The sequence below is a fragment of the Fistularia commersonii genome, chromosome 12 (genome assembly GCF_037954325.1).
Source record: "Fistularia commersonii isolate RoL2024-O1a breed Wild chromosome 12, RoL_Fcom_v1.0, whole genome shotgun sequence".
NCBI classification, from domain to species: Eukaryota; Metazoa; Chordata; class Actinopteri; order Syngnathiformes; family Fistulariidae; genus Fistularia; species Fistularia commersonii.
In genome coordinates this window covers 11,840,556-11,856,975 of record NC_141295.1, presented here as the reverse complement: position 1 = coordinate 11,856,975, position 16,420 = coordinate 11,840,556, and the positions used below count along the sequence as shown (strand labels likewise).

Genomic DNA, 16,420 nt, shown 5'->3' with positions numbered 1-16,420 from the left:
CCATTCTAATGATGATCCTTTTTTGTCTAATAACGTACTCATTGCCTAATCATCAGTGCCAGATTTTTATACATATGTGCAGGCATATGCAGGCATTTGTATCTGCACAGACGACCGCAATAATATGCTTAGATATTCATAGACCCTTTTATAATTGATTACAGTTGAAGCAATCCGCTATGGCAGGCACACTGCTGGATGATGGCATTGATATAACACACACACACACACACACACACACACGAATACACACCCAAACTGCTAGAATATCCACTTGTGCAAGTATGTTTCACATGTGAGAAATGTTGAATATGTTAATCCCAGCCATTCATTCAACTGTGACCTGCAAAACATCACATAAGCTCATGTTCGCTCCTGTAATAGGAAGCGCTACACAGAGAACAAAAGTAGGACATGTAACATGTTATATGATATCTATATGTTAATAGTGTACAATATGCTGTATCTTATAATTATGCACAACACATATATAGTGTCTCACCAGGTTCACAAAGTCCTGGTAACAGATCTTTCCATCAGCGTTACCATTGGCAAGGGCCAAGAGAACTTCTAGTTTGTGGGGGTCGAGCTCAGAGCCGTGGGTCGCCAACAGGTCCCTGAACCGCTCGGTACTGATGAAGCCCGAGTTCTCCGGGTCATACTGCATTTGAACACACACACAGAACAGAGAATGCGAAAAAAGATTAAGGTGTGATATGAGCTGCTATACTGGAAGGCTTGATATAAAACCTCATTATCATAAGTTATTTTACAAGTACAACCCACTTACAGTGAGTTGTTCATTTCCTCTACTGCGCTGCATTGTGAGTAAACCACTTCATTTCGTAATTCCAATAAAAAGAAATAGATTTTGGGGGGGTTTGGATCAGCTTGGGCATTTCAAGTACAAACAATACTTTGACATTACAAGTCTCAAGTGAGGATTTTTAATGAAATCAACTCAATGTGCGATGCACTGTTCTCGTTGTCATGCCGATCACGGCTACAAAATGGAGACAGTACGTAAGAGATTGGGTAATTCATCGAAGGCAATGTCACAAAAGATACATTTAAAATTGTGCAGAAACAAGTATACATTCCCAGAGTAGAAATCTGGATTAAGAAAGTGTAATTTCATGGAGTCGATACATTGATATCAACAATACAGTCCCCATTGATCAGTCCTATAGGTGTTGTCATTTGCAATAAAGAAGAAAATGAAAACACATTCTTTTACCATGTTTTGTCACAATTACAACCAGGCGGCAAATGAAATATAAGTGAGCCTCATGGTAAATCCTTCATGTAACAGGTAGGCAGAGCGGGCATGTGAAATGGATATTTGTGTTTCAGGAGCATGAAAATAAATAAACCACCAAAGAACATCCCTTAAAATAGCAGAAAATAAAACAACCAGGAAAACAGGAAAGTTAATTAATATAAGAACGGACACTGAGGTTCTGATAAAAAAAAAAATTAAATGACATCGAAATGAATAGAGCTGAAACTGATTCTTTTATATTATGTCTTTATAATGTATTTCAAAAGCATTTGTCTACAAATCAGAAAGAGATAGTCTGAAATGTAATTATAAAAAATAATTTTTCTGGTGTTTTCTGTCCACTAGTGTAAAAAGGAAATTTGTAGCAAAATAAAGCCAATAAAACACACATCCCTAGTCTTTTCTGGCACTGTTTCAGAATGATGGGTTCAATTTAATAAGATGATCAAAATCATTATGCCTGCAACAAATCAAGACAATTCATTCATTCATTCATTCATTCATTCATTCTCCATAAAATTCTGGAGCAACATCCAGCGCTCATTGAGCAGGAGGGAACCGGACGCCAGTCCATCACATAAAGAGACATCAAACCATTCACTTTCATTCACAAGTCACATAGAGACATATAACTATTCACTCATTCACTTCATACATTGATGTAGATCCATTTACTCGTCACATCGAGATAAACCGCCGCCACTCTCTCATTCACGTGTTATATCAAGATGACGTACAACTGTTCGGTCATTCATAGATCACGGTAATTTAGAGTATCCAATTAACCTCCTGCATGTTTTCGGACTGTGGGAGGAAACCCACGCAGACACGGGGAGCAAACTCCGTGCCAGAGACCTCCTCGCTGTGAAGCGGAAGCGCTATCAACCAAATCAAGCTGATCTCCTTCATCCAGAGTCAAATGGACAGCCGTCCTCACTGTGTCAACACAAACTGAAAAATCAGGTGTTCTGCATAAGAGCTTTGCAAAGAACAGCTGCTGTAAGAGGAAGCTGCCCACCCCCGCCAACGAAAATGTGCGCGTACTTGTATATTTGCATTCGTCTCCCGACAAATGACAACACTATAATGCATGACGACGTGGCATTTGCGAAAATGAGAAAATTAGCCACCTGCCGGATCGAAACAAATACAACATAATAAAGCAAACAGTGGCAGATGACGAGTGAGACCCAGCTGGCACTGGGCTCTCTGTTCTCCACCAGATGACAGAAGGGAGAAGAGGTATTGCACTTCCTCGTGTTGTTTATCCCGCGGCGACACGGCTCTGGTTAAAGAGACTTTAACGTGACACGCATTCACATATTTTGCAATTTCAGGGTTCTGACATTTGCTCTGAAAACTGAAGTCACCCGCCTCCTCGTGCGCTACTTCACTCAATCGACACTGAAAACCTTGGAGTTGTGGGTCACGAAATTATGACCCAAAATTATGCCGTTTCTGGGCAAGGTGGCGATACAAATAATATACGAGATGGGATTAGTGGGGAAAAACACATGAGTAAACTGAAACAAAGCATCCATACAAAGCTCCACAGAACAGGTAGATGTTACGTCAGACATTTTTCACATTCGGCGCGTTTTGCTTTTTTTTTATCCGGCCCGCCAAACTATTTTCTTTGAATATTTTAACAAATATTTTCAATCACCATTGAATTTAGAAACTCCTTATTTTTTCCTTTAGTTTAATTTTGTATGGATGATTATGTAAAAAAGTATGTCGGTACAGCTATATGATCATTAACGATCTTTAAAGTTGAAATAAAATGCCAAAAAATATATAGATTTCAGTTTTCATTTTGTTCTATTTTCATGGCCCACACATAAAAAAAAAAAAAAAAAATCTGGCCCGCCAGCCAAAATAATTAACCGCCACTGTATTACGTTCTTTTCAACTGTAGAGCGGCACGGTGGCGCAAGGGTTGGCGCTTCCGCCAGACAATAAGATCTATGGTTCGATTCTGACAGGGAGCCTCTCTGTGTGGAGTTTGCATGGTTTCCTCCTGGTTTTCTGATCTCCACCCAAAGTCCAAAACACTCAGGAGGCTCAGTGGAGACCCTAAATTGCCCAGATGTGTGAATACCTGATTGGTTGTTTGTTTTTACACTGTGATCAACTGGAATCTGAATAAAACAATGATGGAACGAATTAATGTTGAACTCTAGATCGAGACCTGCCTCCTCCACCACCTTTAAATACACGCGAAGCGTCGTAGGTGATTTCAGTGACAGTGATAAAAACACTGGATTTATTGTCATTCACCCTGTCACCATGTGTCCATACACACACTCATGCTAAACAATGACACACACCAATTGACTTATTGGCAATGAAGGCTTATCTTCCCACATTAAATAAAAGCTTCAAACAGAAAATCCAAAGTACATCACAAGGTAGCACATGAAAACACAAAAACAGTTTATACACATGTATAAACTGTCTACTTTTGTGTGTGTGTGAGTATGTATCACACACACACATATATACATAAACATGCATTCATATATACTGTATATGAGAATATGTAAATAATGCTGTGCCACCATAATAGTCGCTCAAACACACAGAATAGGCCACTACACTGCTATTATGGATAGAAGAAATCAAACCATTGTGGTAAAACAAATTTAAATATAAATATAAATATAAACTCTTTATCATATCTGATTATATATAGCATTTTATCGTTTTATATCTCTCCAACTGCATCTTGCAAATCTGAAACCTGAACATGCGGAAATAATTTGAAAAGAATTTCTTCAGGCTTTCCTTGCGTTTATGCAACAAAGCATTTATCTTGAGAGGGAAGTATTGGGATTGGATGCTGAAAGGCAGTAAAGCTAACTTAAATCAGAAGAAAGTTATCCAGGAAATCAAATTTAGACCAGGAGGACTTGCGGAAATAATTCCTAGGTGCTCAAATGATGATCAGCCTGCAGCCCTGACTCCAGTTTGCAGAGAATGTAGGCCCTCTAGTTTACCCGAGGCATCAAAACGCCATTGTCTCTCTCCCTCACACACACACACACACACACACACACACACACACACACACACACACACACACACACACACACACACACACACACACACACAAGTATACACACACAAACACAGGCAGATACACAGAAAGCCCTTGATGCAAAAATTGAGCAAACCTCGACTTCAGACAGAATCAGCCTCCTCTTGCAGAATATCAGCCAGCTTCAGACACAGACATTTTGGAATGATCAAGTAACATTGGCTCAATCCGGTCTCAGTCCTCGAGTGAGGGAGTGAGACAACGTATTATGTGTGTGTGAGTGTGTCTGAGTGTGCGTGTGTGCATGTGTGCGTGTATGTTTGAGTGCATGTTTCCCTCTTGGTGTCCCCATTATCATATTGTTGTCCCAGACTGTGCGGGGTTATTTCCAACCAGGACGAAAGGATTACAATCCAAACCAAGACCCTCACAATACACCTCCCCCCATCTCTGCCTCTCTTGCACACACACACACACACACATAGAGAAAACCCCTAATACCCAGGTCACCCCTTCTCTCAGCCCCCTCCCTCCACCCAGACACCGAACATTTATGCCTCCCTCCACGATCACATTTTCTTCCATGCTCTCCGTCACACCGTGGAATAAAACACTCGAGATCCAGCTGGAGTTCAGTATGATGGCCGTTCTCTCTTCCTCTGTCACTCTCTAGATGCAGACAGGTAGAAATCATTTTACCCTCTCTCAGACAAGCACACCTTGCAACAACGCCGGCGTCTCAGGCCAAGTGCGCAGTGCTAAGTTGACGGGCCGGCCCAAAGGAGCGGAGCTGGGTGGAACGCGCGCTCAACAATTGTGACGGCAGTTTCATGCCAGGTTTATCCAGCGGCTCCGGTCTAATTGTTTATCTCATCCATCTCACCGGGCCATGCAGAGGACGCCATCTGATGCAGGTACGACTTCTAGTCAGAAGCAGAGCTGAAATGACAACTCATGATGGTGGAAACACCAAACATAAATAAAGAAACAAAGCTCAAAAATGTTTTGCAAAATCCTGTCTTGAAAAAAGTGACTCCTTTCTAAAATTCTTGTTTACTATGTAAAAAAGAGAGAAGTAATCTGAAATTTTTCTTTTACATTGCAATACATTACAGTAATTTAGCAGACGCTTTTATCCAAAGCGACTTTCAAAAATATACTTCTTCTTATCCTTTCGGCTTTTTTCCTTCAGGGGTCAACACAGCGAATCAACCTTCCCTATCCAACCTTATTCTCTGTATCCTCTCTCACACCAACAAGAAATAATCTGATATATGTGGTAAAAGATCTGTAGGCTAGATCAGCGGCCCCCAACCCTCGGGCTACGGACAGGTACAGGTCTGTGGGTCACTTGGTACCGCACAGAAAGAAAAAATAACTTATTAAATAACATTATTTCCGTTTTAATTACTATCGGAGTCTGATCAATGGTTTATTTTGAAAAATGACCAAATTCTGTTACATCCATCTATGACTCACTCTTGATGCATGTTAAGATGCTTGTCTCGATCATGTGATACATTAACGCTAATATCAAACCCCACAAGGCAGCAAAATGAGTAAAAATCAGATGCCTTTGGAAAATTTCTTTGCAAAGGGGTAAAAAGCCCAGTAAGGAGATAGACAATACCAGGATACCTCCTTAAAATTTGGATTTATCGCAACAGGTGATTCCCACGCACCAAGCCCAATCTGCAAAATATGCGGCGCCTGACAATGAAGCCTTCAAAACTGCTTTGCCAATTGTAGACCAAGCACCCTGCATTAATAAAATAATCCTTTGGAGTATTTTGAAAGAAACAGCAAGAATATTTATATATGAAAATTAATATGTATTTCAATGCTGGTCCGTGGAAATATTATCTGACATTACACCGGTCCATGGCGCAAAAATTTTAGGGACGACTGGGCTAGAATATACAAACTCCACATGGGAAGGCTTACCATTCTGAACTGAACCAAGGACCTTCTTGCTGTGAAGTGAAAATGGTGGGTACATTTTATTCAAAAAATGTATTTTTCCATTATTTTTTTATTAGTTTATTAAAAAATAATGGAAAAATAAGCCAAAAATACAGGTTCACTTCTTTTGTCTTCAATGTTCTATTCAAGTATTGCATATTGCAATGAAACTTCATCATCTATTGTATCATGTTTTGAGGGAACTATTGTTTCACGCCTAATCAAAGCAATTGTAAAATGAAAACCTAAGAAAATTATAATTTTTTTCGTTTGTGTGGGCGCAGCACAGCAAACACAAGTTCAATAGAGGCTTAAAAGTTGCATTTATTGCTCCAGCGTATGAATCCCTAAAAAGCACGAGGTGGATGAAAAGCCAACATTGTTAAAAATACACTTATAGCAACCCCGGGGGGACGAAACACACTTTACATCCTCCTCGGAAAGCTCAGGGACATGACATCACCTGGTCCTCGCTGCACTAGGACGAGCCGAATACCGTTCCTCTGACGAAATCAGCAGATTGAATAGATTTTCTATCAAATAAAAACATGACATCTTGACATCTACAAATGATTTATAGGATACTTTAGCAGCATAAGATTAAAAAATACAAAGAAGAGAACTCCAAATCAGGGCAAAAGTGTAAATAGCTTCCCTGCTAATGCGGGGACTTCACTAAAGGGCGTTACATGCAAAACAGCAGTTGGAGACAACTCTGTCTGACCTGTGGCGCCCTGAGCGACCTATGACCTCAGTGGGTGAGGGACACTGTCCATTAGTGCCACGCTGCAGTCTGGTAGAGTAATCACAGGCTAAGTGGAAGCAAGAAAGTTATATTAAAAGAGACAGAAGTAACTATCCTATCACCGAGGCGACTCTAATCCTCTTAGAACACTGAATAACCTTTCATATTCAACAGAGTTAATGCAAGGAAGGAAAAAGGAAATTACATTGCACTAGTGCTGAGTATAGGCTTGTATCTAATTTATGCTGCATAAGCAGAAAATGTATCCCAAAAACCTTTTAAAGCAACATTATCACCGCTCCAGATTGGGTGCATCCTGGGATCTCTGCATGGAACAGCTCTCACTGTTCAGAATCACAAAATGTTGAGTAATACAGAATATTATACCCCATCTGTCATATTCAAGTCATTTATCCTGGCGCGTCTTCTTCACGGTGAAAGAGAAGTTGCGAAAAAATGTTAATTTCATTTCTTTTTCGGTGTTCCAACTCCCCAGTAAAGCAGTGCAACTGCAGGGTCCAAGCATGTAGTCACAGGGATGAAGCGATCATTCAGCCAAAAAACACACATGTTATTGACAATGCCAGATTGTCCATATTTGTGTTTGGGCCAGTGCCCCGGGCCAGTGGGCCACTGGGGTTCAGTGGATTCAGTGACACTGATCCAATGTTTCATTAAATCCTTTTAATATAAGCCTGATATACTGAGCGCGCGTGTGTGTGTGTGTGTGTGTATTCATGTATGTATGTATATACATGACTGTCTCAGAAAATAAGAATATTGTGATAAAGTTCTTTATCTTCTGCAATGCAATTAAAAAAACAAAAATGTCATACATTCTGGATTCATTACAAATCAACTGAAATATTGCAAGCCTTTTATTATTTTAATATTGCTGATCATGGCTTACATCTTAAGAAAACTCAAAAATCCTATCTAAAAATATCAGAATATCATGAAAAAGTAATTTTTGTTTTTTTAATTGCATTACAGAGGATAAAGAATTTTACCACAATATTCTAATTTTCTGAGACAGTCCTGTACTGTAGATAGATAGATAGATAGATAGATAGATAGATAGATAGATAGATAGATAGATAGATAGATAGATAGATAGATAGATAGATAGATAGATAGATAGATAGATAGATAGATAGATAGATAGATAGATAGATAGATAGATAGATACCTTTTGTAAGAAATTATAAAAAGTAATAAAATTATTTTACATTTTCAAATATTTTAAAGAACAACAGCAATAACAATTATTATTATTGTTACCATCATTATTATTGGATTCACACTTTGCAATGTATTCAAAGAATGCAATAAAAATACTGCAGACATTTATAACCATTTGTTGTTGTAACTGCTTTTTTATCATCCTCATGATTATCATCATTATTATAATTGTTGTTGTTGTTAGAAATATTATTATTGTTGTTGTTGTTGTTGTTATTGTTGTCGTTATTATTATTATTATCATCATCATTACATTCAGATCTCTCAAAGTACTCAAAGAAAGAAATAATAACTGTAAAGGCAGAAGCAAAAGTGAAGATATGGGCTTTATGGGATTTTCTCTGAGGTGTTTCGGAGAGTCTTGGACTTTGGGACATGTCAAGGGCTTCCCCTTGGGTCATTTCTAGAGCGGAGGGATGAGTGCTAAACCGTGGGACCGGTGCTTGCAGAGGGATTTGATTGGACCAGGAGAGCAGCCGTGATAGGGTTGGAGTCTGTGATCCTGTTAAAGGCGGGATCGAATTCAAGAGGATGAGGAGCATTTCTTTTGATTGGTTAATGAAGACGTTCTGTGCAAACGCACTGAGTAAGTAAGAAACATGGCTTCCTGTAAGTCGGCAGCGACTTCCGCCATGAAATAGCAGGCATGAATATATTTAATCAGTATTGTTTTGGTGTCAGCAGGTGCTTATACAGTTCTGATTTAAACAACATCTATTCTCTGACTTTATTACTCACCTCCACTTTAACACCAGGTGTGGAAAAATCATTAGCCAAGGCTGTCAGGCAGCATAAACATTTCTAATCCAACCTAAAGTTGCATGCACAGCAGAGCTGCCCCTTTTGAAAGTCACTAAAGTAAAGCCTCTTCACACTCTCAAATTTTATGGTGGCCGTAAGAGCGGTCACAGCGTGTTTTTCAGGTATTCAAAATATTTACTGTCTTTAACAGTTTGCATTAAGCTGCATGAAAATATAAAATACAGTATATATCAAAAAAAAAAAAAAATAACAATGCGACTGATTATTTTAAGGCCTCCGTTGTGCTTACAATGAATCCACGTCTGCAGGCTGGAAAGGCGGGTTAAATATCCGTATCTATAATCTGCCGTCCATCTCTGCTACCAGCCTTTCTTTCCTTCCGCCAAAGCTGAACATGTTCCCACACCACCATTACCTTTGGAAATGCAGTGCGTCTAGACAAGACCGAGTGATGGCTGACTGTAATTATTCCTGTGGTGAGTGAAAATGTGCTTGAAACCGCCGAGCAACAAAATGTAACATTAAATTTCCGAAAGCAAGTCAGAAATTAGTCTGTGCTTGGCTGTAGTACATCTGTTATGACATGCTTGATAACGCTTCCCTTTTAAGAGCTTATCCAAACATCCGCAGGCAGACTGAACACACAAAGCGAAGTACAACAGCAAAGTACAGTGCCATATCAGGCTCAAACAGTTTTCTCCTGAAAATGTATTTATTTATTCAGTCATGCGTTCATTTGTCTACACCACTTTTCCAGGACCATTCACCCTGTCACATGTCATACAGAAATAAACAATCATTCACCCGCTTGAAAAGATCTTGTGTAAATCTATCCTCTCACGTCTAAAGACTAGTTTTTAGCGTTTAAGGTCTCAGCCTAGTCTGAGAATAAGCCAACGAATACCGCCTCTGCAGCCAATACCACTCTGTCGATTGTTTGTCTCCAAGAATTCCTTTTTTGGCAGTTGGTTCAGTCTTTACGGTGACGTAACACAAAAACTTGCGATAATATCAAACATGTCTGATATTGTCAGACTAGGCAAAAACTGAGCTCCGACTATAATAAGACTGTAAGACTACCCGTTTGTACTTAACGAACGAGTAAGTCTCCTATAAGACTCCAAAGATTTCCTCACGACTTCCAGTTTTAAGTCCGCGACTGAGAAAATCGCAAGGTGTAACCCGGTATTAAATGAACCGCTGATGAATCAGCATGTTTTTGGTATGAGGGAGGAAATCGGAGAAAGCTACCCAGAGATGGGGAGAACATGCAGGCTCCACAAAGAAAGGCCCCCCTGTCGGGAATTGAACCAGGGACCCTCTTGCTTTGAGGCGGAAATGCTGATCAACAGGTATAGAAAACAGTTATTCATGAAAGAAATTATAATAGTTCTTGTTTTGTTTCCGATACAATAAGTCCTTTTTTAGTTTAGTTAGCTTGGTTAAAATCCATGGGATTTTATAAAATCCCCATTGGTAGACTCGTGTCGGGGAGGGCTCTGACCTCTATTCACCCTATTTTTTCTGAAAGACTCTACAATATTCACCCCAGTATTTTTATTTTTTCATTTCCAATGTGACTCTTGATTCAGTTTTGAGATGGTCTTCTGAAAAGTGTGTGTGTGAGGTGGAGGGCGGGGGGGGGGGGGGGGGGGGTACTAGGTTGGGGTGGGGGTTAATAAATAAAAAAATCCTGAGATGCAGCCCTTTCATAAAACATCGCACAATGGATCTTGCAAGAAAAATGCGAGAAAAAAAAAATTCAATCATCCACAACATTGGCATTCATGAATTCATGATTGATATTCATTCATTCATTCGTGAGCACGGCTTATCCCATTACTCAAACCTTAATTGCTCCTTAATCCTCATCTGAATCCAAAATCTAAGTCAATGGGGTCTGAAAATTCGATCCACCACGTTGTTCTGAAAGCATGTCAGATAACAAGACAAGATAAAATAAGATAGACGTTATTGATCCCGTGCTGAGGAAAAATACTTATAATTTATAATTATAAATAACGAATACAAACGATGAAGAATACAAAATATAAAAAGAGATAAATAAAACACAGCTATTGAGCATCCCTGTATTTCCTGAGCAGAAAAAACGGACAATTCCCTCGACGTGGACCAATTACTAGTTCTGATGAAAAGCCGGCCTCCTCGGAATCGGAGAAGGTTGTTAGCAACTCTGCTAATTAAAGCAAACGGCAGGAATGACGGGGGAGATCACAAGCGTCTCATTGGCTGCCCATCATGCGCGCTGACACCCTTGGCAGGTAAAATGAAAAACGCGCACAAACTTCTCATGTTAATCGGGCGCTTCAGACTTGCGCCCTTGACAGCGCGGTGGCAGCAGGGGTTCCTGCACAATGCTTTCCCTGTCTTAATTACCACAAACACACACAGACCACCGTGCACACTCCTTTTCTCATGGCCCGTGAAGGCTGAGAGAGTGCATTATCGATGCCTTTTCCATCCTACAGACCCAGTTTTGCAGAGATGACTAGTTTATCTAGAGCGAAGCCGACAACATGTCAGCGGGCACCTGCTCAGGAGAGGCGCGGAAGCACAGGGGTGGCAGGGATGAAGAGTCAAACGCTAACTGGTCGCTGTCTCGGGCCAGTTTGTGTCTGCCAGACCGCATTTGATGGAATATCCACATTGCCAATACCTATTGTTTGAATCTATTTACTGAAATAGTTGAATTAGTCCAATCGTGACTCAATTTTCTCGTATATCGAATTCAATTTCCTCACTGAAATGCAGTGAAATACTATTTGTCCGTTTCAGCCACCCATTTTTTTTTTTTGTTACATGTTTTGATCAAGAAAAACATGACATAACAAAAAAACAAACAAACAAGCAATGTGTAAGAAATAATAATGCATTATAAAAATGAATGTAAAGAAATAAACTGGTTTATTAAGCGTCTTTAACTTCAACATCGGACAATGCAGCCTAAGGGCGGCACGGGCCGGAATCTCCCTGAGCCAATTGCAAGCCCAGATAAATGCAGAGGGATGCGTCAGGGAGGGCCAAAACCAAACACACGAATCAAACCATTAAATCTCATACCGGATCGGTTGAGGTCCGCATTAACAACGACTGCCACTGGTACCAATGACCTACAGGGTACCAGTAGAAATTGGGCTACTGTGGGTTGAAGAAGGAGAGGAGGAAGGTGTGTTCAGAAGCAGAGAGAGAAGAGGAAATGCAAGAGTCTGGGACTGAGAGTAGGGACTTTGAATATTCGGACTATGACAGGAAAGGGTAGAGAGTTGGTCGACATGATGCAGAGAAGGAAGGTGGACATACTGTGTGTCCAGGAGACCAGGTGGAAAGGTAGTAAGGCTTAAAACTTAGGAGCAGGCTATAAGTTGTACTATCTAATACTGACAGGAAGAGAAATGGAGTAGGAGTTATCTTGAAAAAAGGAGTTTGTTAGGAATGTTGTGGAGGTGAAAATAATGTCAAATAGACTTATGAGTCTGAAACTGGAAATTGAAGGTGTGATGCTCAATGTTGTTAGTGGCCAAGTCCCGCTGGTGGGATGTGAGTTTGAGGAGAAGGAAAAGTTCTGGAATGACTTACATTAAGTGATGCAGAATATACCCAGAGATAACAGGGTGGTACTTGGTGCAGACTTCAATGGGCATGTGGGTGCAGGCAATAGAGGGGATGAAGAGGTAATGGGCAGAATTGGTATACAGGATAGGAACGCAGAGGGAATGATGGTGTTATACTTTGCAAAAAGGACAAAATTGGCTGTAGTGCAGGTAGGAGCATGCAGATAGACTACATCTTGTATAGATGAGGCAACCTGAAAGAGATCAGTGACTGCAAAGTAGTTGTAGGTGGGAGTGTAGCCAGACAGCATATGATGCTGGTTTGTAGAACGACTCTGGTGACAAGAAACATCAAGAGGACAAAGGCAGCACAGAGGACAAAGTGGTGTAAGCTGAAAAGGAAGGAGTATTGTATGGTTTTCAGGGAGAGCTTCCAGATGATTGGACAACTACAGCTAGTGCTATCAGGGAGACAGGTAGGAGAGTACTTGATGTGTCATCTGGAAGGAAAGTAGATAAGGATGAGGATGTGCAGGAATAAATACAGAGAAAGTGGTTAGCAAAGAAGAAGTGGAACACTGAGGGGCCTGAAGAGAACAGACATGAGTACAGGAAGATACAGCATAAAGTAAAGATAGAGGTAGCAAAGGCAAAACAAAGGGCGTACGATGACTTGTATGCTCGGTTGGACAGTAAGGATGGAGAGAATGATCGATACAGGTTGGCAAAACAGAGAGGTAGAAATGGAAAGGATGTAAAACAGGTCCGGGTGATTAAGGATAGAGAGGGAAATGTATTGACAGATGCTAGAAGAGTGATGGGATGATGGAAAAAATACTTTGAAGAGCTGATGAATGTGGAAAATGAAAAAGAGGCAAGGGTAGAAGAGGTGACTATTGTAGAACACAAAGTATGTTAGACTGGTGCAGGACATGTATACTAGCTGTGAGACAGTGGTGTGGTGTGCTGTAGGGGTAACAGAGAAGTTAAAGGTGGAGGTGGGACTCAGTCAGGGATCAGCTCTGAGCCCTTTCTTGTTTGCAGTGGTGATGGACAGGCTGACAGATGAGGTTAGACAGGAAACTCCATGGACCATGATGTTTGCAGATGACATTGTGATCTATAGAGAACAGGTTCAGGAAAATATCGAGAGATGGAAGTATCCGCTGGAAAGGAGTGGAATGAAGGTTAGTCGCAGCAAGACAGAATATATGTGTGTGAATGAGAGGAACCCTGGTGGAACGGTGAGGCTGCAGGGAGTGGAGAGGTTGGGGGATTTAAGGTACTTGGGGTCAGTCCAGAGCAACGGAGAGTGTGGAAAAGAAATGAAGAGAGGGGTTCAAGCAAGTTGGAATGGGTGGAGAAAAGTCTCAGGGGGTACTATGCAATAGAAGGCTATCAGCCAGAATGAAAAGAAAGGAGTACAAGATAGTGGTGAGACCAGCGATGCTGTATGGCCTAGAAACAGTGACAATGACGAAACGACAGGAGGCAGAGCTAGAGATGGCAGGGATGAAGATGCTAAGGCTCTGTTTAGGAGTGACCAGGATGGATAGGAGCAGGAACGATCATATCACAGGAACTGCACATTAGATGTTTTGGAGAGAAGGTTAGAGAAGCCAGACTGAGATGGTTCTGTCACGTACAGAGGAGGAATAGTGAATATATTGGTAGACAGATGCCGGAATTGGAGCTGCCAGGCAGGAGGTCTTGAGGAAGACCAAGCAGAAGATTTATGGACATGGTGAAGGTAGTTTGTGTGAGAGAGGAGGATACAGAGAATAGGGTTAGATGGAGAAGGTTGATTCGCTGTGGCGACCCCTGAGAGGAAAAGCCGAAAGGAGAAGAACTTTAAGATCAGAGGGAAATGCTGATGATGGCGGGGAGATCTGTGGAGGAGCTGGAGGGAGATTTTCATTTGTTGCTCTATCGATTCAGTTAAGTTACTCCTAATGCTACAATTAAATTAGATTAGATTCAACTTTACTGTCATTAAACATGTTAACAAAAAAAGACAACAAAATGCAGTTTAGCATCTGACCGGAAGTCCAAAAATTATATTATCAATAAATGTACAGTAGGATAAATAGAATAATAGTCTGACATGGTGTTATATACAGGTGATTTACAGTTTGGATACTATGGACATAATTTACAAGGGGAAATGATCAGATGATAAGTTACGCTACACAAAAAATACAGTTGAAATAGATAATAATAGTAATTAAATACTGCACAAAAAAATAAAAATAGATAGGAGCTACCTAGGGATAGTAAACTAGTGTGGTATGGTGTAATAGCATGTGTGTGTGCGGTATAGCTCAGTGGTAAACTGGCTCTTTATCGCTAAACATTATTTAGCGATGGAGCAAATGCAGGTTCTCGTTTTAAAATGATTAAACCTTCCCCAACTGGCATTGAGCGAGAGCCGTCTGCTGCACCATATCAGAGTAAATGTCTCCAGTCTCCTCACATATGATGCTCTCCATCCATCTGTTTATGGACAAGTCCACAACACTCCTCACTCATGATTTTCCGTGATTTTAACGGGGCTTCCTAGGGTGACTGTTTTTCAAACCAAGTTCATGCAACTTATCAAATGATTAAAAGAAAAAAAAAAACAATCGCCTGTGCAACCGCATGAACCTTGGGAAACTCCTAAGTCGAGGCACTCGTACGTCAAGGTTCAACTGTAGTCAAATTTTCTTTTATACGGCGCCAAATCACAACACAGTTGTCTCTGCTTTATTTGTAGAGCAGGTCTGGATCATCGCTCTGTAAAATGATTGACAGAAACATCAAATTTCCCCATGAGCAAGCACTTGGCGACAGCGACAAGCAAAAACTGCCTTCTTACAGGTAGAAACCTTCGACTTGGGGTCCGCAGGTCTGTGGCTTTTGAAAATGGATAATTAGTATTTAATTCAAATTTATTTAATTTCAGTTTGTTCATTTTTAAATGTAGTTTTAAATTTGAAGATTATGGTGATCTTGTAACATCTAAATAAATAGTGTTGAAATATTTTTGTCGCTCTGAGTAAGCAACTGCATGCACCAGTTAAAGGGTGACACCACACAGAGAGAGGACGGCATAATTTAAATTCAACATTTTTCCTAAATACAAGAAGCACTGAAATAGATATTGAGTATTTTGCTTTAAAAGTAACCTTCAACCCAGTGTCTTTTTTTCAGAGTTCAAAATGTTTTATTGCATGCTGAAATGTAATTTCATTTTCTCTGCAGTTGTTCATTGATTTAAAAAAAATGCAACGCATATTTTGTTTATATATAGCATTAAGGCAAAAATAAGCGTTATATGCCATGTTCATTCATTTTTTTTATTTCAAAAGGGTTGTGTGGCTCCGGGTGTTTTCTTTACTGTGGGGAAACGGGTCCAAATGGCTCTTTGCGTGGTAAAGGTTGCCGACCCCTGCCTTGGACAGATGGACCCCAGATCATTTCAGGCCTCGACCGATTGCAAAGCAGGGGTTCCATTACGTACAAATTGCGAAACTTTAGTCTCAATAAAGATACACATAGCAGACATGCATGGCTGCAACCCTCCACAGAAATGGCTGATGTGTCGGTATAAACTTTTTCAATTAGTAGGGGAATTAAAGGACATTAGAAGAATTAGGGGGATTTTGTTTTTAGTTAGTTTCTTGCAAACTTATATCTGGAGTTTAATTTTGGCCATATTCAGTCAAGCGAGTTTAGAGGAGGGAAAAAAGGTAATAATTGAGAGAGTAAACTGATTACTAGATTAAGAGTGGAAATTTATTTCCTCAGTCAGCCAATTTATCTTATGATTATAA

General features: G+C 40.2%; 1 protein-coding gene across 3 annotated transcripts in view; it reads right to left on the bottom strand.

Annotated features, from left to right (window-relative positions):
• The window catches only part of rhbdl3 (rhomboid, veinlet-like 3 (Drosophila)), a 66,405-nt gene that overhangs the window by 22,187 nt on the left and 27,798 nt on the right, over positions 1-16,420 (bottom strand). For all 3 annotated transcript variants that reach the window (XM_086157132.1, XM_086157131.1, XM_086157129.1), the window contains one exon: positions 503-661. In XM_086157132.1, the coding sequence (XP_086013258.1) occupies positions 503-661 (159 nt within the window). The remainder of the gene's footprint in view (positions 1-502; positions 662-16,420) is intronic.